The 21,100-nt window shown below is 39.6% G+C and overlaps 3 protein-coding genes across 5 annotated transcripts in view; 2 read left to right on the top strand and 1 right to left on the bottom strand.

The window, feature by feature from the left end:
• The first annotated feature begins 2,277 nt into the window (after nt 1-2,277).
• kiaa1143 (KIAA1143 ortholog) lies at nt 2,278-4,908 on the top strand. Its single transcript, XM_035389448.1, has 3 exons — nt 2,278-2,517; nt 2,923-3,067; nt 3,467-4,908. The coding sequence occupies exons 1-3, from the start codon at nt 2,410-2,412 to the stop codon at nt 3,691-3,693; spliced, it is 480 nt and encodes a 159-aa protein (XP_035245339.1). The 5' UTR covers nt 2,278-2,409; the 3' UTR covers nt 3,694-4,908.
• Nucleotides 4,909-5,436: 528 nt separating this feature from the next.
• gpd1l (glycerol-3-phosphate dehydrogenase 1 like) lies at nt 5,437-17,771 on the bottom strand. Of its 2 annotated transcripts, XM_035389434.1 has the most exons (8): nt 17,550-17,769; nt 16,107-16,284; nt 15,372-15,512; nt 13,024-13,162; nt 11,734-11,846; nt 9,509-9,745; nt 8,436-8,542; nt 5,437-8,333 (listed from the first exon to the last, which is right to left on the bottom strand). In XM_035389434.1, the coding sequence occupies exons 1-8, from the start codon at nt 17,591-17,593 to the stop codon at nt 8,237-8,239; spliced, it is 1,056 nt and encodes a 351-aa protein (XP_035245325.1). In that variant the 5' UTR covers nt 17,594-17,769; the 3' UTR covers nt 5,437-8,236. The 2 variants fall into 2 exon arrangements, with proteins under 2 accessions (XP_035245325.1, XP_035245334.1); XM_035389443.1 differs by lacking the exons at nt 5,437-8,333; nt 8,436-8,542 and adding an exon at nt 9,156-9,404 and having other exon boundaries at nt 17,550-17,771.
• The window catches only part of osbpl10b (oxysterol binding protein-like 10b), a 69,644-nt gene continuing 61,705 nt past the window's right edge, over nt 13,162-21,100 (top strand). Inside the window, exons 1-2 of one of the 2 annotated variants that reach the window (XM_035389419.1) lie at nt 13,162-13,257; nt 19,137-19,409. In XM_035389419.1, coding sequence (XP_035245310.1) covers nt 19,141-19,409 — 269 coding nt within the window. In that variant the 5' untranslated portion in view covers nt 13,162-13,257; nt 19,137-19,140. Of the gene's footprint in view, nt 13,258-18,901; nt 19,410-21,100 lie in introns of those variants that run through there. The other variant, XM_035389410.1, reaches the window with a different exon arrangement.

Here is a 21,100-nt window from a genome sequence, read left to right as displayed (position 1 = left end):
ATGGACTACAGAAGTAGGTACATGTGCATAACTTATCACATTAGCTCCACCACATTGCTGCAACATGCTTCTTCATGGGAGGACACATGGTAGCATGTTGCATCGTCTTTTCCGTCTGTGCAATCTGTGAAACTGGTGTAGCTGGCACACGCACATCACAGGCACTCAGTAAACAAGATAAGTCATTGTATAGTGTATGGGGAAGATGAAATGACAAATTATCATAAGTAAATAAATACAATCAGGTCACTTTAGTATGTGTAACTGCTTTGTGTCACATATTTGGGGAAAAAAGAATTTTGGCAACCATTGTAAAATCCTTATACTGACAAAAGACTGGGCTGTTCGTGTCGCTATTGTCTGCACAAATCATTCTAAAATTGAGCTAAATTTGGTGAGTTTTTGATAATCCCTTTGTATTTCTTTAAATTATCTTCAAAGATGTGTAAATAATTTTTTTTTTATTTGTAGGTATACATTGAGCCTCTAGGTAAGTGACAAGGCATGTTTTCCATGTTTTTGCCAAGTTTTTCTTAACCTTATTTTACTTTTAGAAAAATATATTTGCAAACAAAAATTTTCAAATGGCAACCCCTTATTTATTGTTTTTATGAATGACATTGAACCTTACATGGAAACAATATTATTTTCAAAAGACTTGGAATATTTGAATGTACAAACATACAGACGGATGACAAATTAAAGAAAAAACCAACAAAAATTGTCTTAGCAAGATGTTGGACCACCACAAGCCACCAGAACAGCTTCAGTGTGCTTTGGCATAGATTCTACAAGTCTCTGGAACTCTGCAGGAGGGACGACACACCTTTCTTCCAAAAGATATTCCCTCATTTGATGATGGTGGTGGAGTGTGCTGTCTAACACGTCAGTCCAAAATCTCCCAAATAGGTTGAGATCTGGTGACTGAAGGCCATAGCATATGATTCACATCATTTTCAAATCATTCAGTGAACCCTCGTGCCCTGTGGATGGGGGCATTGTCATCCTGTCATCCACTCCCATCAGGATAGAAATGTTTCATCACAGGATAAAGGTGATCACGACCATGACCATGCCAGGAAAATGCCCCCCATAGCATAACAGCAACTGGGCCCCCTTGCTGTAGGGGTCAAACATTCAGGCCTGTATCATTCTCTTGGTGTCCGCCACACATGCACTCACCCACTTGTCGAAAATATGATGAAGACTGACGCATATGACCATGTCACTTTTTTCCACATCTCTGTAGACATTGCCTATGGTTTTTGCACCACTGAACTCTCAAATGTGCATTCATCTTTGTAATGAGGGGTTTATGCACTGCAACCCTACTATAATATCCCTCTCTATGTAGTTGTCAACAGACAGTTCTTGCTGACACAGTGTGATCACATCTTGCATTGACATAATCAGTCACCTGAGGAAAAGTTGCTCTTCTGTTTTTCCTTACGTATCACACTAATGCACAATCATCACGGTCATTGAATGTGTGCTTTCGACCACAATTTCAAACCCTATTTACTGATGTGTTTCCCATAGATCTAAATGCAGACGTCACTTTAGTCACTGTTCCTACTGAAACACTAGCTAGTTGAGCAGTCTTTTTGACTGAAGCTCCTGCCATCTGTGCCCCAATAATGAACCCCCTTTCAAAGTCAATTCGATTTTTTCTTCTTGCCATCGTGATCCAAAATCGAGGTCAACTGGGCCTGCTCAGCATGTTTATACATGCAACAGAGCAAGATAGAATGTTAATTGCTTAATTGTATCATGCAGTACACCTGTATGGAGTATGGAAGCATCTGCATTTCTTATGTTTTTCCACTAATTTATTCAGGTATATTTGACATCATTTAACATGCCTACAAAAACAAACAGAAAAAAAACTAAAAAACTAGCACGTTTATAGAGTGCACACAGATCACAAAGAATAAAAAACACATAAAGATAAAAGGCCAGAGGATAACTGAACTAAGAAAATAAATAAATAAATAAAGAGAGAAAAAAGGTGAAAATATAATGAGTCAAAGTGCGTCATGTGTTGGGATCAAGAATTTTGTAGTCTGTAGCCAGCTGTAAGAGGCTTTTTGCACTTCCCCTTTTCACATACTCCACCAGAGATGTATAAAAAAGAGCAGTTATTTATGAAAAATGAGAATTTTTGGCGAAGTGTAAAGGCATCTTGATTAGTTGATAAAGAGTTCGCCCATCAGCAGAATATTTTTAACATTTATTTTCTAAAAACAAGAAAGCAAGGTCAACTTCTCAACTTGCACTGTCATTGGTTAAATTGTAGGCGCACAAGGATGACGTTTGCTTTTATCCAAATGCCAAGCCGAGTACGACATTTCGTAAATTCAAACATCACTGATGGTTTAAATATTTAATTGATTAGACAAAAGCCATACAATGAGCAAAAAGAGCAATATTTCATGGATAAAGCCAGCAGAACCATCATTTCTACGTAAATTTAAGAATGATGTTGGATTCAAAGAGGGACCGACTGTTGATACCAAGGTACGTATTCTAGCTAGCTATCCATAGCTATCAAACGTTTGTTAGCCACCACGAAATGAATCAACCTTCGTTACCTAGATAATGTAGCTACCTGTACATACTAATATCAACAAAAAAGTCCCTTCTTTGGTTGATTTTGGTTAAACAATCTAGCCAATGTTAGCTATATTACTGCTATCTACTTGGCAATTTATTGGGTTAAAATGAAATCTCACCTAAGATAGCTACCGCTCCTGTAGCTACAAAGCTCTATCGATAGCTATGAAGTAGGCTATAACTATCTAGCGTACGTTAAGTCCATTGCTGTTCTTTTAAGTTACCTGGAATTTTTCTCGTGTCATATTGACAATTTCGAGGCATTAACTAGTGAAATAGTTTTTACATTCATGTATGTTTACATCCTAGAGAGAAGAATTGCCCAAGTTCGACGGCGATAGCGACGACAGTGACCGTGAGGATGAGAAGCCGCAAGTGGTGGTTCTGAAGAAGGGCCACCTATCTGCAGACGAGGTCCAGAAGATAAAAGATGAAATTAAAGATTCGAAATCAGGCAAGTCTTCTTTTCCCGTCCAATGCTAAAATTACATAAAGTTACCGCCACTGTGTTTTCTTTGTACAAAAGCATTTGTCCCTAACATTTTCCTGATAAAATCTTGAGAATAACGAAGTCGTAGCCACATTGCTGCTCTTGGCTGGATTTGTCTAAACCAGTGGTTCCCAAACTCGGTCCGAGGGCCCCCCTGTGTGTGCTAGTTTTCGTTCCAGCCACAGTTGCTTAAGAACGTAAATAATACCTCCAAACGTGAAAAGCACCTAATTAAGAAAAATTAACAGCCTATTAAAATTATTGGATTGAAATTATAGTTGGAACGAAAACTAGTGTACACTGGTGGGCCCCAGGACCGAGTTTGGGAACAAGTAGTCTAAACTTACCGATCATTTCCTATAGATGCAGAAGGGAAACCACCAGCAGATGGCAAAATAGTTTTCAAGAAGCCTGAAAAGCGCTCTTCAGAGAAGTTCCAGGGCATCACAGCCAGTTCCAGCAAAAAGAGGAAGCAGCAGGAAGAAAAGGAGAGTCACAAGGGGAAAGAGGAGAATGAAGGGAAGAAGGTGAAAAACAGCAGTCTTCTGTCCTTTGGTGATGATGATGATGATGAGGAAGACGAGGACTAACCTCAGAGGGGTACCAGGAAAGGGAGGTATTTGTGACGGATCACTGCAGTGATGCTGTTGAGAATTTCACTGGGAAGGGATGCTGGGGTATTAGGAGTAGGGGTGCACATTATTGAAGGGGAAGAATAATCAGCTCAGTGTTGAAAGTGATGTGGAAGGTTTCCACATCTGATTCGTAATGTGAATGAATTGTGTGTTTTCTACCTAACCTAAGAGTTAGAAAGAAAAAAAAAAAAAGACTTTTTTAACAACTGTGACGTGAGAAATCCAAGAGTCCCCCTGAGTGAAGTTTTTAAATCCGCACACCTCTCTGCCCTTTGCTGGCAGCTTTGGCCTGCTTCTTTGCATGTTGATGAGCCAGGCCATAGAGGGTCACCACGGTAAATGCAATAGCACAAAAACTTAAACTTAAATTAATTGGCATTAGACCAGGAAGACCAATGGCTTTGGATATAATGACAAGTGCACAAAAGAACCTGAAAGGGAAAAACTGTTCTTATGGGGGACAGTTTCCTACTTCTTTTTCATTTTGTTTCCCATGATAATGTGCTTAGACATTTAAAATCATGCATCAGGATTATACAAGGAATACAGAATCATTTAGACTTTGTGCAACACATTTCATGTGTTTCCAGATGTTATTAGATTAGGAACGAACATTTTTTAAGTGTATATGAAACTACCTGGTGTGATGCTGCCACTGTACATTATTCAAAAGAATAATTCAAGTGATCAAATGTGAATGTTTCACTTTCCAAACAACTTTTTGCAGGAAGAAGTAGGTTGGGACTTGAATAAAGGCAGTAACCCAAGCATAAATTTAGTTTGTCATTTTCAACCGTTACATAAGGTGCTCTTTAAGACACGAGACCTAAATTAATGGAATGTTAATAAAGTGATTAAAACTACATAAACGAACAGTGCTCATGCTGTAGGACGATCAGTCATTTTGCATTCACAACATGAGGCATGCGATTACATTTTACCAAGCCAGACCTTTCTATGCCCTGCTCATTGTATGTACATACATGATAGAGCTTCTACAAAGGAGCCAGTTCTGAAATGTTTAAGTGTTTTAAACAATGCTGTCCAACTTAGCATTATAGTTTTTAACCCAAAGGGTGTGGGCTGTATTGTGAGTGTACTAGCTTGTTTGACTATACTGTGGTGTGACTCTAGTGTGTCGTTGTCATGAATAAACAGTGATTTTATTAATATTGCAAAAAACATGTATTCTGTTTGAGATCAATTTTAATGGCTGATTGATAAAGGTTCTGGTATTAAGAGAGTGGGCAGGCTTTCAGACATGAATTCAGGTGATATGCATGCTCCAATTAATCTTTTCACTAGTATTATGGATGTACTTCAATCACATAATCTTGGTGACTTGTCTTTCTGGAGGCACAGCTGTATAACTAACAGCCACAGTAACCATACCTGTATTTCAATTAGACTACAGTTACATAATTTCTTAAGTTTTCTAATCACAACAGAATTTCTGGAGCAGAAGAGCATTAGCTGCATAACTTTGTCACTGCTGTCCGCAGGGCCATCCAAGTAACTATCTGAAATATTTTTATTTTCTTTTACCTTATTTTCATTTAAAAATCATAAGTTTACAACATTTAGTTAATTTTGTGCACTTTAACATTCCTAACACTTCAAAGGAGTCAACTTTGTAGACAACTTTACAGATGTCCACTTCGCAGCAGCTCTGCTGTGAAAAAAGCATTGACCACCAGCTGAAATGTGAGATTTTATTACATATTTCACTGGTTAACCTACAGGTTCAATCCGCTCCCCCTGATATGCTGAAAGCAATACACAGGTCCCACACCCTGAACATAGGACACAGGGAACTTTAAAGATACATTTTTTAAAAAGGTAGCACGAAGTGACAATACACATGATGTAGCCTACTTCTCACTGACTGACATGCAGTATGATGGTACTGATAGACTGTAGTGTGTGAAGGTCTTTGCCATTCTGAATGCAGCAGACTTCTGCTTCCAGATTGCACAGTGGTTATTATAATGTCTGTGGGAAGTTTAAACGGATGCAACTGAAAATGAGGAATTATTCCAATTACTGTTTTAACCCAAGTACAAAAGATAATAAAATCTGACAAATAAAATAAGCATGAGAGAAATATAACAATACATTATCTGTTTTTAATTTTAAAAATGAATATGCTGTTCTGAGATTGGAGAAAGCAGTCACACAGGTTCTTCAATACAAATTCTCAGATCTCCCCAAAATACACAGGCCTACTGTAACTAACTTGATAAGTTTCACTTTCTGTCAGGCACTGCCAAGTTAAAGACTCACTTGCATATAATGTAAAACAAGCCCTGATAAACAGTTTTTTTGGGTTAAGAGGCAGCTGAAGATTCAACCTTTTCAGCATACTGCCTTCCTTAGTGGTGTTGTGTGCCGATATGCATACACAATTTCAATGGCAAAGGCAGCATACTGGAATTCATTTTAAGTCTCATCTTAACAGAAAAAGTGCAGATGTTTTACAGATGTAGATATTGAATCATTTTTCATTTATACGACTTAAGTTTTTAATCCCACGGACTGAAGTAAGAGCACAATCAATGTCTTTAAAATAGGAATGTTCACACATCACCAAGAACTACTGCTATGGCTTCTGTTTCAAACATATTCATAATTTGCCAATAAAAGACATACATGTACTCAACAGTGACTAGTCTATATTAAAAGCGATAAAAACAAAACAAAAAAAAAAGTAGTGTACTGTTTTCATGGCTTGGCTGGTACTTGGAGGTACTACCCAGTTCCCGCCTTTGTTACTTAAAACCAAATGCGTAATCAAGTATTTAGACAAGTTAAGGTTATTTATACTATGTACTATGAAAAAAGCATCTATGACAAAGAAGCTTTGCCTAAATTGTAGAACTAATATAAACACTTTGATATTGACCAAATTAATGCCATAGTTTTTCAATAACTAAATTGTGACAATGGACACATTGATAATGCTGGTAAATAAGTATATGTATGTCAACCAGGACAATGCCAATAATTGGAAAGTATGAGCACTGCATTTTCTAATAAATTCTGTGTTCCCATAGTGCATAAAATTTTATAATACTGTTCCCTTTATATTATTCCCGTTATTAATGCTGAAATCGCAAGTATTGTACAATTTACATTTCAATTACAGTACTTGGCAGTGCTTATAGAAAAATAAAATATTTTAAATGTAGCGGGGATAACAGGCTTTTCAACTTAAAAATGTAAAAAATGTACATTTGTTTCAAATTGAATTCCTGTTACTGCTACTGCAATATAAAAAAAGTAAAAGAGGTAACACAGTAGTTTTGTTTATGATGTAAATCTGGTCAAATATTTAGTAAAGTGAAAATTCATGTATTCATACTGGAATGTTAGAGACTGAAACATATGGGTAGCACTCACAGAATGCATCCGTCCTTTATAAAGATTACAGTAACGCCTGAATTTCTCTGAAGGGTCAGACACAACTACATACATGCAGGGAAGTTATGAGGCAGGGATTTTAAAATCTGGTTCTAGAGGACCTCCGTGACTGTAGGTTCTTGTGCTTTTCTTCCAAATAGGAGCCAATTTATGCCTTGGAAACAACATTTTAAGTGCAACAGCACACAAAAAACAGTAGATATTGCAGCTATTCAAGACATGAGTTTGAGATGCCTTTTGTGTGGTCAAAACAAAAAGAAAATCGTTTTATGGTCATAAAAAAGATGTTCTTTGTGTATTAAAGAACTTCAGTATACACAAAATATTAAAATAGTTTTAGAAACACAAACTATAACTTTCAGATTAAATTTTATAAAAGTTAGAAAGGGAAACAACTGCACCCAAATTACTGCTCACACCATAGCCCAAATATAGCTGTACCATACATTTACCTGGACTGCATTTTAAGAAAACAAAAGAACTGTCAAACTTTGCACTTAGTCAGAGACAATTTAGTTATTTGTAGCATGTCAAAATAAGGGTTTATATTATAGCTGAAATGAGCATGTTTGCATTGTAGCTAAACTCTTGTCAAATAATGACAAGGTGAAAAAAACCTCAAAGGTGACCTAATTCCATGGTGTCCATGGCGACTGTCCTGTTAGCTGGAGGAATGGCACAGAATCATGATGTATAACCGGAGAGAGAAAACAGGCCACACCCCCTATGCAGTGCCTGGTAACGTGTACTAAGGTTATGGCAGTTGTTGACTGTATGCCTTACACAGGCCACAAAAAAAGGTCATATTTGTGCAAACATATCAAATTTAGCCTTAGAAACCCATGTTTTCAGTGCATGCCGCCTGTCTGATGCCACATATGTGAGTTAGATATTGAATGTGCTGTGATTGGAAATTATCAATTTTATTTCTTTATTTATATTTAACCAGGCAGGTCACTTAAGAAAAAATGCTTATTTACGGTGATGGCCTGGCAAAGTGCAGTGTGAAATATGCATCATAGCCAGTCGAGGTATGGGGAAAAGGGATGAGGATGTGGGCCTTAGAGGAAGAGCATGTTCACATGTGCTCTGGGTGGCTCTGTAGGCAGGAGATCATTTGCTGGACTGGCTTCCCCTCAAAACAGATCTGGTACACCGCAGTGAACAGTGGGAACCTGACATGACATGAGCACAGGTTGAATGAGAATGGAATAGAAAGGCACACGGAGTATCACAGCACTGCATGGTACACATGCACTCACTGACTCACTACTTACTTCTCCACTAGGTTCTTCTGTTTGAGAATGCGATAAACTTCAGCTGATGTGGCTGGACCCTGAAGCTTTTGCCCATTCAGCATTTCCTTTTCCAGCTCCTCGATGCTCTGAAGCAGAGAATGAATTCCATTATATTGAACATAAACTGGTTTTATTGTGGGGACTTTTATTTTGAAATGTTCAGTCCCTCGTGGAAGTCCGTACTACTGTTAGCTTCACAATAGTAAACTCAAAAACTGGATTTGTGAAACAAGATGGCAAGTTACATTTTGGGCAAGAGCATTTCTGGCTAATTTTTATTGGCTGGGTGTTTGGTTGTAATGCTGCAACTAAAAAAAACGAGTAAGCAAGAGGACATTGTTTTGAGTGTGAGCAGAAAAAAAAATCAATGAGGAAGCAGGGCAAATGTAAGTGCGCAGACCAAGTTTTGAGTGTGAAAATATCAAATCTGTACACAAGCAAGGGGAATTCTGCTCTCAAATTCATTTCTGACTCACTCTGACTCACTTTTGCCATTAAAGTTACACCATAGTGCACACACACTCCAAATCTACCCACATTTCTTATAACCCCTGACGAACTTCGCATCATCTTTTATAAGCCTTTCCAAGTTTTCAGTAGAATAATTCATTTGTAGGTAAAATAATGCAACATGATGGTGGAACTGTACTATTTGACAAGGAAAAAACCTCACTCCGACCAGAAGAGGGCACTTTTAAACTTCTCATTCAGGCTAGACCTGAAAGAATACCTGTGGACTCATGACTGTACCTCACCACCGTTTTGGATGTTACTAAGCTCTGCAGTGTGGCCGTTTGTCCTGCAGAGATGGAGAGAGCCTGAGAGGTGTAATGCAGGGCTTTTCCATTAGCACACATTAAATTAATCACCTAACAGAAGTAAAATCCAGGACATGTCATTTCCCATACAGTGCTTAATAGTGGGTAGTAGTCCTTAAGTTGGTGCTGCCTGCAGGTAAAAAAGCATCAAAGAGTTATGACCCATTGAAAGTTTAATTCATGCCAACTTCATCTCTACTGGCAGAGTTCCTGGTGCAGATGTGGCAGACCCACCTTGCCGGTCCTAGCGAAGGCCTCTGCAACGCGGCGGTTGCGGCCGCCGTAGCAGGTGGTGATGAGGTCGGCGACTCCGCAGCTCTCCAGGAAGGTGGCGGATGAGACCGCGCCGTCTTTACTGAACAGCCTGGCGAAAGCGATCATCTCCATCAGGCCCAGCCGGATCACTGCCGCCTTGGTGTTGTCCCCGCAACGCAGACCATCACAGAACCCTGCCCCCACCGCCACAATGTTCTGCCCAGTGACAGAGGGGAGAGGCAAACATAATGTTTACCAGGTATGCCCCTCACCCAAGACTACAGCTGTCCTGATGGGCTAATTGGCCACAAACAACTGAGCCATTAAGTGCACTAATTAACCAGGCATACTTTCTCTTTGGAGAGGACAAGGAGAGCTAATTCACTGGGAGACCAAGTGCCATGGGCCACATTCATGTTGGGGATTTAAGTAGCACTGGACTGCTTAGAGGGGAGAGGAGAGCTGGCAGAAGATAGAGAAATATGTGCTCCAAAATTCAGCTTTGGGGTATTTCTAATAAGGGAATAGGACCTTAGAGTGGGAAAGGACCATACTGGTAATCTGCTTTGAAGAACCATAAACACTCTCCAATCAGAACATATCAACATCCTTTATTTAGAACATCTGTATACACAGTTCTTCGGTGTACTTTTTTGTAACTCTTGGTGTTTTTAACTAAGTGTTTTAGTTTAAGCTCCAGGCTTTTCGATGTCTGTACTAACACAACAAGGAGTAAGTCCTTCACGCCTGAGGGAGGAAACACTCCTCTGTAGTCTATTCAAAGCCAGTCAGACTGAATGAATTACATTCTGTCACAAAACCAGTATTTCCAGTGTGGAAATGCAAAGTCCCCACAGGTGAAAAGGTGAGAAAGATCTCAGAAACACTACACCACCGAGGTTTGACGGAACGGTTTGCGAGTCAGGATGATAATGTAAATATCCACTGGATCCGTTTAGTTTTATGCACAAGATGGCTTTAAGCATATTATAATAAGGCCAGGTATAGCTCCTCAAATGGTGGTGTCATTGGCATTTGCAGCACAATTTAATTCACCCAGCAGAAAGTTTCTGCTATTGCCCTGCGTGTTTATCTCAATTCTGCTGGTGTGAACATCTAATGAAGTCGTTTCATTCAAATGATGGTGGGGGGACTGCCACTTCAGTCTCATTTGTTGGTTATTTTATGCAAAAGTCACCATGATTTTACACTGCTTTCATCAGTGAAAGTTATTAGATCATATACTGTAAAAAGTACACATTAGTACAAACTATTTAAACTACTTTAAAATGATATGAACAGAGTTAAGTGGTGAACTTTGTACTAATGTGCATTAAAATAGCAAAATTGTAGAAAAAAGCAAAAGCTGACCTGTTTCCATTATAATCCCATGTCTAATAGCTCACTTTAGCAATACCGAAGGTTCCCAGTTTTATTCCACTGTAACGGAAAACAATTTCAGGCTTCCTGTCTTGGTAAGACTTGAGTGACTTGTGATACTGGTCAAGATAACTCAGTGAGCAGGAGACAGCAGCAGTGCTGACTGCACTCAAAGTTCATCATCAGTGGACAGACTTTACCTTCAGTTTGCCATCCTGCCCTTATCCTGTCTTATACAACAATATTGAGAAAGTTGCCAAAGCAGGTGTGCCTACAAATACATTACAAATAACATTACTGTTTCATTTCTGAAGGGGGAGACTGGGGGCAGAGATAGAGGGAGAGGGAGCAAGCATCAACTAATGAAAAGAAGTGAAACATGACACTCGCTATATTGGTCTGCTTTCACATATTAATCAATTTCATATCCACTCCACTAAGTATAAGATGGATGGGCTTGTTTTATGTGGCCTGTAAGAGCTGAACATAAGTGACATCCTCATTTTTCTCCTATGAGGAGTGATACTTGTTGACAGTTGCTATCATTGAACTAGGAAGCTTTCCTGGGATCTATTCAATCCAAACACAAAAACCTGTCCTCTTGCACAACAATGGCTCATTAGAACTATGGATGCGGCCACCTCTTTTCACCCCCAAGATCACTCAAGCACATTTTCACAACATTTTCATCCCACTGTGATACAGTAGGGAATATATAAATGCTGATACATATAACAGGGTTAGTCTTTTGCTGTTTTCCACACTTCTGCATGCACTGTAGAACAGACACTATTCTGGGTGTGGGATTTGAGGATGGAGGTTACCTTGAGGGCCCCACAGAGCTCCACAGTGTCAGCGTCGTCTACCACTGTGATGCGGAAGTTGGGTGTCTGCAGGAGCTCCTTGAAGAGGAGGCCATTTTCCATTATTTTACTTCCTGTGAAGCAGATGCACATTTATCAGCATTTTACACTATATGGCCATAAATATGTGGACACCTGACATCCAACATCTCATCTAAAATTATGGGCAATATGGAGGAGTTGGTCCACCCTTTACTGATATAACAAACCTCCACTCTTCTGGAAGGGCTTTATACGAATTGTTGAAGCACTGCTGCAGGGATTTCCTTCCATTCAGCCAGAAGAACATTAGTGATTGGGCGATTAGGCCTGGCTTGCAGTTGGCTTTCCAGTTGATCTCAAAGGTGTTGGATGGAGATGAGGCTTGGCATGTTCTTCCACACCATTCTCAACAAAACCATTGTGTTGGGGTACCATAGAATCGTCTAGTATGTGATTGTATGCTGTAGCACTAAAATTTTCCTACACTGTAACAAAGGGGCCCAAAACAGCCCCAGACCAAGGGGTGTCCATATACTTTTGGTCATATAGTGTATGTTCTCATATTTATCCCATACCCAACATAGTGCATGCAATAGTGTGAGCAGTATGGGTACTTGTGTTCACACTGCAAGTTGCTCTGGGGAAGACCATCTCCTAAATGCCAGTTAAACAAAGTAAGGACACTGGAACTGACTATACACTATCATTGTAAAAACCATTGTTTGCATGTCATAGCCCAGCAGAAAACACCTGTTGATCTCAGGCACTTGTAGCACACTGGAGTTACTTGGGTTATTCTGGTTCTTAAAGGAAAACTGTCCCCTTATACCTCCCAGAGTGCCGCTGGGGTAAGATGGACTGAAAGGGTAACCACTAATAAACAACATTTAAGAAGTGCCTTTGGATATGGTATCAGGAAGCACAGTATTGTTTACTTGAAAAATGGTTGGTTAAGTACTTGAAGGAGACACTCTAAAGCTGCTGTTTACTATTAAATACTTGATGGCTACATGCCAATGTTCTAATTGTTTTTGTCTTTTTGTTATTGTTCCTACATAACTTTTTAATAAAGGAGTGCATGGGATTTTATTTTTTATTTTTTAAAACATGGCATCGAATTAGGTATCGAGAATTGTGGAATTTCACTGGTATTGGTATCAATGACCAAAATTCTGGTGTTGTGACAGGAAGCATGCTTAAATCTCCCATCAACCAGCAATTCTTCCTCTGTACTGACTGCTGGTTGTCACAGGCTCCCAGCAAACTTACCAATTGTGGTTTCGCAAAACTTTTCCGCAGCTACCTCATTGGCGATGTTGGCGCCCATTAAAACGCTGACGTCGATCCCCATCTTCTCCCGGATGATGTCAGAGATCAGTCTGATTCCTTCGGGACCCTCATCTATGCCCTGCCAAGAGGGGGGAATGAGAGGGAGTCACTGATCAGAGACAGCAGTGCCTGTCCCAAATGTCATACAGCATCTGTGCCATCACCAAAATGAAGGTCTGTCTTTGGGTGTTTCAATTGCACATGCTAAATCCTGCCATACTGGTACATCAAATTGAAATTTCCACTTTCTGACGAAGTCTATAGGGCAATGCTCAGAGTCAGACACTGCTTTGCACTGACTGAGGAATGTATCACCAAATTAATCAACTAATCAAAATGGAGACTAGGTCCTTGACTGGGATTGTTGTAATTAAGTAGTTTAAAAATGAATTAACAAATACCCAGTCCATATTTTATGTACATAGCAACTTGCCAATCAGCCCAGTCCCTGGACCTCCAGAGACCAATTTACCATGAAAAGCCTGCTAGATTGCAGGCCTTCATATGTACTGATTCCACAGAAATTCCTTCCCCCTGATTTCTTGAATTTCATTTAAATCACATTCTTAACAAAAATATATTTTTCACCAAAATGTAATGAACATGCAATTAATTCTACATTTCGAACTGAAATGGTTGTAGAACATCTGTTGCCTCATTCTTTTATGCAATTAAGCAGATTCTACTGTAGTTAATTTAGTGTGTCTAACATTGCACGTAAACTTGAAAGTAGCCAAAACTTGGTGTCATTCATGGCCAAATTGTACCAGTAAATGCACAGACCATTTCTATTTGTTTTACAGGTGTTTTTTGTTGCGCAAGTTCTCCTATAGGCAGCTCAAAAGACCACTTAGGTGGCCCTTCTAAGACATTTCAATGCAGGAAAAACCCTGGTAGTTTATGTCATTAAAGGGAGCTAACCAAACTCAAATCTCGTTTAATGATTGGCCTTAAATTAGATTTCTTTACACTCTCAGAAGTGAGAAGTCTTACCGTTGTGTCATCCTATGAACCAGCAATATCTGAAACTTGTGGTGCATTAAAAACTGGACAATATATACAGTATCTGCATACTTTGTAAACATTATAAGAAACTTGACTTGTTCAGTGCATTTATATTTGTTGCCTACAAAAAAACCAAGACATCCTCAGAAACACACCTGCAATTCAATAAAATTCAAGTGACACATTCTGTCATTTCCAATCTGTAAATTATAGACTGTTATACCATTGGAGAGAAAAAGAGGGAAGGACAGAAAAGGGGAAGGAGAGTAAGAGAGAGAAGGAAGGACACACTCCTTTTGGGGTAGAGAGAGAAAGACAGGTAGAGACCAGAAGGCCTCCCCTGTTAGCAGAGTAACCACATGTTGCTCACTGTCTCAATGCGGAATAGTTGCACTGTGTGCATCCACCCCACCCCCTCACAGAACCTCCATCTCAAACCACAGTAAATATAGCCTCAATCATGCAAGCAGGAACATTGTACAGGCCTGTCTGATCCCTGACCCTGCCATACCTTGAGTCACCCACACACATACAAACACACTGTACTGTCACAAATCAGGGCTTGTACAAATAAAAAAGTCTCTGGAGCACTGGAGACCAGATTTAGGAGAGAGGTCGTCTAACACCTCTCATGTCTTATAAAAGCCCTGTATGCAGGCAGAGTTGTCAAAGTGTGGAATAGTCTGCCAGGCCATGTGTTAGCGGCAGAGACGCTTAGAGTGTTCAAGTTCAGACCTGCCACATACTGGACACTCAGGACTGTAGACAAATTATGAGTCTAGAAAGGATGAATGGCTTGTTTTTGTCATCAAATATTCTTACGTAGTATGCAGAGTTGAGATGGAGAGGGATGGTAAGCAGATGTTGTGGTTATTACTCAAGAGAGCCTGGTTTCTTGATAATCTTCAGAGGCCACAAGTAGCTATGGTTTCTTAATTAAAAATGCAGCCGATGTAAATTTCAGATAAGGTTTTTACTGAACCCCTTCTTCTCTGGGACATCAGAGATCAAACTGTCCACAGTGACTACATCACATTTGCTTGTGATTGCACAATGGTTTTTCAGGGTTCAGCAATAAGAGCAATCTTACCCAATCCCCAGTGCACATACCATCTAGTAGCCTTACTTTTTACTCATACATCCAGGTAATTCTTCAGTGCTGAAGTTGTCAATGTAACTAAATAAATTCTGCACTGAGTCATTACATCAAAGAATGGGTTAGGCAAGTAGTTATATGTAACCAGCAGACACTGAATGAATGAATGACTCTGTAGTGAGCGTACCTTGATGAGGGTAATGCCACGGGCCTTCTCTGATACACACCCCACCATCTCATCGCACAGTTTCCTGATGAACTGGTGTGGCACTACAAAAACCAGCAGGTCTGCGCCCTCAGCAGCATCCTGGAGTTTGGGCACTGCAACCTGGGCAGGGAGAACAAACAGGGTGGATAAGAGGCCTGCTCCAATAGGAACACCCCAGTGGGTATGTTACTGTGGGTATGCAGTGCACCAAAGTCAGTGTGTTGACTTTCCTGAACAGCTGTTTAACCTGTACAGTGTAGGCCACCTGTAGTTTTTTCAGAAATTTTTTTTTTCAATTTACCTACAATAACACAAAAGGTTTTACACAAAAGTATAGCCACGAGTTTCCTCAAAATAGCTTCCTTTGGCTTTATTAACAGTTCAATGAATTATTGGAAATCTATCCAATCATCTTGTAAAGTGAGAAGTAGAAGGGTGGGAGGGACGTGGAGGGGTAATTACATTGAGTGAGATTTTATTTAAAAGGAAACATCCTTGGGGCAATTCAAATTCATGCTAATACCCTAATCTAGGCAGGTAGTCTATGGGTCCCAAAAAAAGCTTCTTAAGCTTCTTTTCAACTTCTTGTGAGGAATAACCTTGCCACAATATGTTTACTTGGCCCCCCACATCTATGCCTAACACCTTCTTCTTTGCATATGGAGACAATTAAGTGTTTTTAATTCTTCTGAATTAGACCCGACATTCTCCTACCACATTGTCTGGCAGTTTGTATCCAGGCAAATACTTGATATTCTCATGGTCTGTGTTGATAATGTCTGTCAGTTTTCTGCCATTGACAGTCTCCTCAAAGACCCACATCTTGACAGTGGTGGCAAAACGCTGCAGGGTCTGGGCGTTCCTGCCGATGATCCGGGCAATTGCTGAACCCCTGGGGAAAAGGCCAAAACCTCTCTACTGTTAAAACATTCCAGTAACACCTTGGAAAGTCAGTGGCCAAAATTGTTCTCATACTTGATAATGGTGAGCAAAGAAGGTTAAAATTAACAAAATGTAATGAACTGTTTTGTACTCTCAAATAAAAAAAAGGTTATTACATTTAAATACAGTAGCTCAGGGTAAAACATTTTGTTTAACAAGTACTGTTTTTCAATTAGACGTCATTATAATTCACACCCATAATAAATATTTTCAATAAAATCCAACAAAAAGAATCCACATCCCATTTCAAACTCCATCATGCGCACAGGTTGTGATGTGAATAGCAAGCTAAACCTAAAAAAAAAAAAAGCTGTGACAAATTATAGGCTAATGAAGAAAGATAATTATCAGCAAGGGCTTTTGAACGGAAAGTATTTTTTTGTATACTTGTATGGTACTTATATGGTTCGTTTACAAACCTGACATTTAAATAATATGTTCACCAATCTCATTAAACGCTATAAAAAACAGCAGTATAGTGTTACACACATCTTAATGTGTAATATTATTAATAATATTTAATTGTGTAGTTTTTGTGGTTAACCTGAAAACAGTACAAAACAAATGACATCAACAGAGTAGCATACGAAAAGACGGGGACATAGCCAGTATCATTACTTGAAACGCCTATAATGATATGGGGAAAATTAATAAGACTAACACTGATTAATGCTGTAAAAATTACCTACAATACCAGATACTAAAACATTATGATAAATACACGTTCGCCAACAGTGAATTGTAAAAAGCTTCAACTTCACTGTGTACAGGATTAATTTAAAACTAATTTACACATGACGTGGCTTTCCAAAGAGTAAGTACAGTGCAGTACGTACAAAAGTGTACCATTCCTGTACCATCCCCATTGCCTTAGATACCGAATGAAACTATTTCTGCGCTGTATATTAACTTAGTTTAAACTACAGTACAGATAAATTGTTAGCAGGCTAGATAGCCAGAATATTGAGCTCATTAGATAGGTAGAGAATGTGTAACAGCAACCTGTACAGTTAGTGAACTAGTTAAAGCATTCACTGTGTGATTAAAAGAGAATATCACCACAAAGAGAAACCAGATGAACAGACCTATGTGACATTGGCATGCTTGGCTAATATTCTGTAGATAGATCAATGCATCTTTCTTGCTAACGAAACTAGCAATAGCTAGAACTAGCCGACTGGTTACCAGTAGGCAGCATAGAATGCGCTCACTCACCAATTTCCTGAGCCAACAATACACACTTTTAGAGGTGCAGCCATAGTAGATATCGCTACTTTCCCTGATACGACTAACTGGAATTCCCAATTGAATTATGTAAAATTAAAAGATGTCGGAGCAAGCTCCGTTTCCAGGTGCATGTACTGAGACTTGTAGAATTCGAAGCGGGTGCTCACAAGACCGCTACAAATGGCATCATCACGAAGTTGTCGCGCTAAAGGATTTTGGGAGCTGTAGTTATTAGCTATCTACACGGTCTATGCATGGGAACAACGCAGGTCAAATGGCAGGATTTTAATCAAAAGGCTTATTGAAGAAGACTTTGTCAACTTCCTTCGTATTTTCAGTTCAGTGGTTTTCAGGGAAAAAAACAGTATTTATTAATTGCAGTTGATTAGATTCCATGCAGTTAATTATTTGATCATGCCATTACAAATAATTTTCTTTCTCTGTCTGTCTGTCTGTCTGTCTGTCTCTCTCTCTCTCTCTCTCTCTCTCTCTCAAACATATAAACAAATGCACGTAATCTATAATCTTAAGTGTAAGCTACCTTTAGCCATGCTCCATGCTCATGACCCCTGGAGACTTTGAATGTTCATGTTGGCAAAACTGCACTGATGGGACTCTGCTCTTCTGGGATAGCAATGTTGTATGGGAAAACATGACACATAACCATGGGGATTGAAGCAAAGTATCCTTCCACACTACAGCCTGTGCTACCACTGTCCTTCTGTCTAAATAGACATTTGTACTTCAATCTACTTTCCTACTCAGCAAACATGCAGCGCCCAGCTGTCCACTAGTGGCCCAGCACAGCTGTCGGTCCGCCAGTGTTTTGTAAATTGCTGCTATAGCAGTTCAAAAGCAGCTGAGATGAAAATCAGCTGTCAAACTGTATCCTCCAATAATACACCTATACTTCTTCTGTGTCCTCCTATAAAGCAGCCTTGTCCTTCAACAGAACACCTACGCTACTACTGTGGGTATCCTACAAGAACCACAGCTCAGGCATTTACATTACCAATAAGATACGCATAAATGGTTTTTCTTTTCATGTAACCAACCTGTTAGAATGATTTCTCTCCTGTTTTCAAAATAAATTTTTTTTATATAATATTAAAAAAAGACCAGGATCCTTGGCATAATATTGCATGAAAAGTGTTAATATCTGAATACGTCTAAATAAAAGCTAAATCGGCATTTTCAATATAACGGGTTACTTGTTAGCTTTCCGTGGAACTTCGAACCGGTTTCCCAGGACTAGGCTGCTGTAAAGATACAGTTTCTAGCTGCCAGATTGGACTATAATACAGTATCCGGGTTGGCATAGGGGTGGTGGGAGTGACTCTTCTGTGATTTCCAATAGAAAAACGTTGAAACGGACCACAGTGCCACCACTGCAGCGAGCGTGGAAAATAGTCCTCTTTGTAGGCAGGGAATATGGTCTGCCACGGTGTCAGAGTGAGAAAAGCATCTAGTCAGAAAAATATGACTACTGAATTTGTTAAGTTATTGGTTTAACGTGTGACACTGCGCTCTTTTCACGTATGATCTGACGAAATACGAATCGGTTATCTCCTTCAGAAACATGGAGAAAGCGCTCGGCGGTTCCCATCCAGGGAATTCGAAAAGCAACTCTGGGTCCGCCTGTTCTTCGGATCCGGGGAATTCAACACAGAGGCTCGGGAGAAGTGGCTCGCACAGTCCGGGTTCTGGATCATCTGGAAGCCCGGCTGGAGGGGGAGGGAGCTGTGGAGGAGTATCGAGAAACAACGGCTGTATGCAGCAATCCCGCAAGCGGTATCTCGAAGGAGTGTTGAGTAAATACACAAATCTCCTCCAAGGTTGGCAGAACAGGTACGGTGCTGTTAATTTAAAAACACTATCAAAAGCACCCTTCGTGATGCATCTGCTACTGCATCGACAAAGTTGCGTGGTTAGTGTAGTAGTTTGGGTGTAGTTTGTCACCGGTCAATAACCGTAATAAGTCTGAATTCCCTTATTTTTCTGTATTTTACGCTTAAATATTAAATAGCTAAAATTAGTTGATTAACTGTAAAAACGAAAAGCAGCAAAGTATCAATTGGTACTATGAGCATTATTTCCAGCTACAATCGCATATCATGCCAGTGTTTGTCCATACGCACAGGCGCACTATTGTCTTGAGTAAAATGTTTTTTGCCACGTTTACCGAAATTGAAATGCCCCCCTTGCCTTTCCATAATTACATGAAATACAGGGGAAATACAGTGTTGCACAATAATGAATTTACTCACACTGGCACATTCTTTATTGGGTGCGCTAACCAATATTACGCTTGTGCCATTAGACCAGTCATTACTTTGTGAAGGCTCAGCGACTGAACGCCTTTGAATGGAACAATGCGCCCTGTTGCTACACTTCATTTTGTTTCTCTTTTGCTTTTCACATTGCACAACATGGACTTTCCAGATGGATGTGGCTCATGGCATGGATTAGAATTGCAATGTAAACATTTTCTTTTATCAATAATTTGTCATTTCATGAAACTATAGCTCTTTTCAAAACAATCTTAAATTAACTGAAATTGCATTGACTGGGATATTCCTGGGATATTGATGATAACATGTAATATGGTATTAACTGAAGTCACCATGGACTCCCAACAGCCGTTACTTCAACACACAGCACTGTCTGAAATGGAAGTTAGTACTTCCACCTGTGTGAAATGACAGATAATAACCTCTGACTGCCTGCTACATCAGTTACACTGGCATGTAAAGCACTGAAGTCTATGTTTACACTGAATGCAAGAGGTCAAACTTCATAATTTTACAGCAATAAAGTTAGGTATTGCTCTTCTCCATTTTATTTATTTAGAGGTGGTGAAATGCACTGGGCTGCCACGCAAATGGCACGCTATGGGTCTTCAGTATCAGAGCCACACCACAGCTGGTTTTGTGAAAAGATAGCCCACCCTACCTGAAAGTGAGAAATCGCACATATTTGTAATTACATTGCTTGTTTTGTGTTTTGTGCAGGATCTCTGTTTTTAATATATTCTTCTCAGCTTGGTATATATGTTTACCAGGCAGGTAATGGCCCTGCAAAACTGGTGCACGGTTCAATGGCTAAGGAAACTGTAAGATATATATTCTACTCAAGCTGCGACAAGGACTTTGAGTCCAGGTCACAACTAGCCTGTTAGAAACTGCATGCCATTTGACCTCTTCTGCAAATCATACATGCGGCAGCTTGAAGAGCATGCAGAGTGCCCGAAACAGTTAGCAATAATTCCATCTGATCAATCACAAAACCATCTGCAGGTCAGTCCGGCTCAGGCTTTGGATCAGAGTCTGCAATGTATTATGGTTTACAGTGAAATAAACAAAAAACAACCATTATTGGACCGGTGACATGGTTAATACATGCTGGTTGACAGTGCATCAGAGAGAGGCACAATCTTAATTAACTTTGATTGACAGTAATGTGTGAATGGTTATTTCAAATTATTTGATGTTTGGGCTATTGGGATGTGTGTGTGTGTGTGTGTAAAGTTGTGGAGTACA

The sequence above is a fragment of the Anguilla anguilla genome, chromosome 1 (genome assembly GCF_013347855.1).
Source record: "Anguilla anguilla isolate fAngAng1 chromosome 1, fAngAng1.pri, whole genome shotgun sequence".
In the NCBI taxonomy this organism is placed as follows: Eukaryota; Metazoa; Chordata; class Actinopteri; order Anguilliformes; family Anguillidae; genus Anguilla; species Anguilla anguilla.
Note: the sequence above shows the minus strand (reverse complement) of the source record. Positions and strands in the feature narration are given on the sequence as shown.

Coding starts and splice junctions, on each gene's coding strand:
- gpd1l (XM_035389434.1), bottom strand. CDS start 17,593: ATGGCTGCACCTCTAAAAGTGTGTATTGTTGGCTCAGGAAATTG. Junction 15,513..16,106: donor ACAAACTGCCAGACAATGTG/GTAGGAGAATGT, acceptor CTCCCTGCCCAG/GTTGCAGTGCCCAAACTCCA. Junction 9,746..11,733: donor AGCTCTGTGGGGCCCTCAAG/GTAACCTCCATC, acceptor GTCACTGGGCAG/AACATTGTGGCGGTGGGGGC.
- kiaa1143 (XM_035389448.1), top strand. CDS start 2,410: ATGAGCAAAAAGAGCAATATTTCATGGATAAAGCCAGCAGAACCATCA. Junction 2,518..2,922: donor GACCGACTGTTGATACCAAG/GTACGTATTCTA, acceptor TTTACATCCTAG/AGAGAAGAATTGCCCAAGTT. Junction 3,068..3,466: donor AATTAAAGATTCGAAATCAG/GCAAGTCTTCTT, acceptor CATTTCCTATAG/ATGCAGAAGGGAAACCACCA.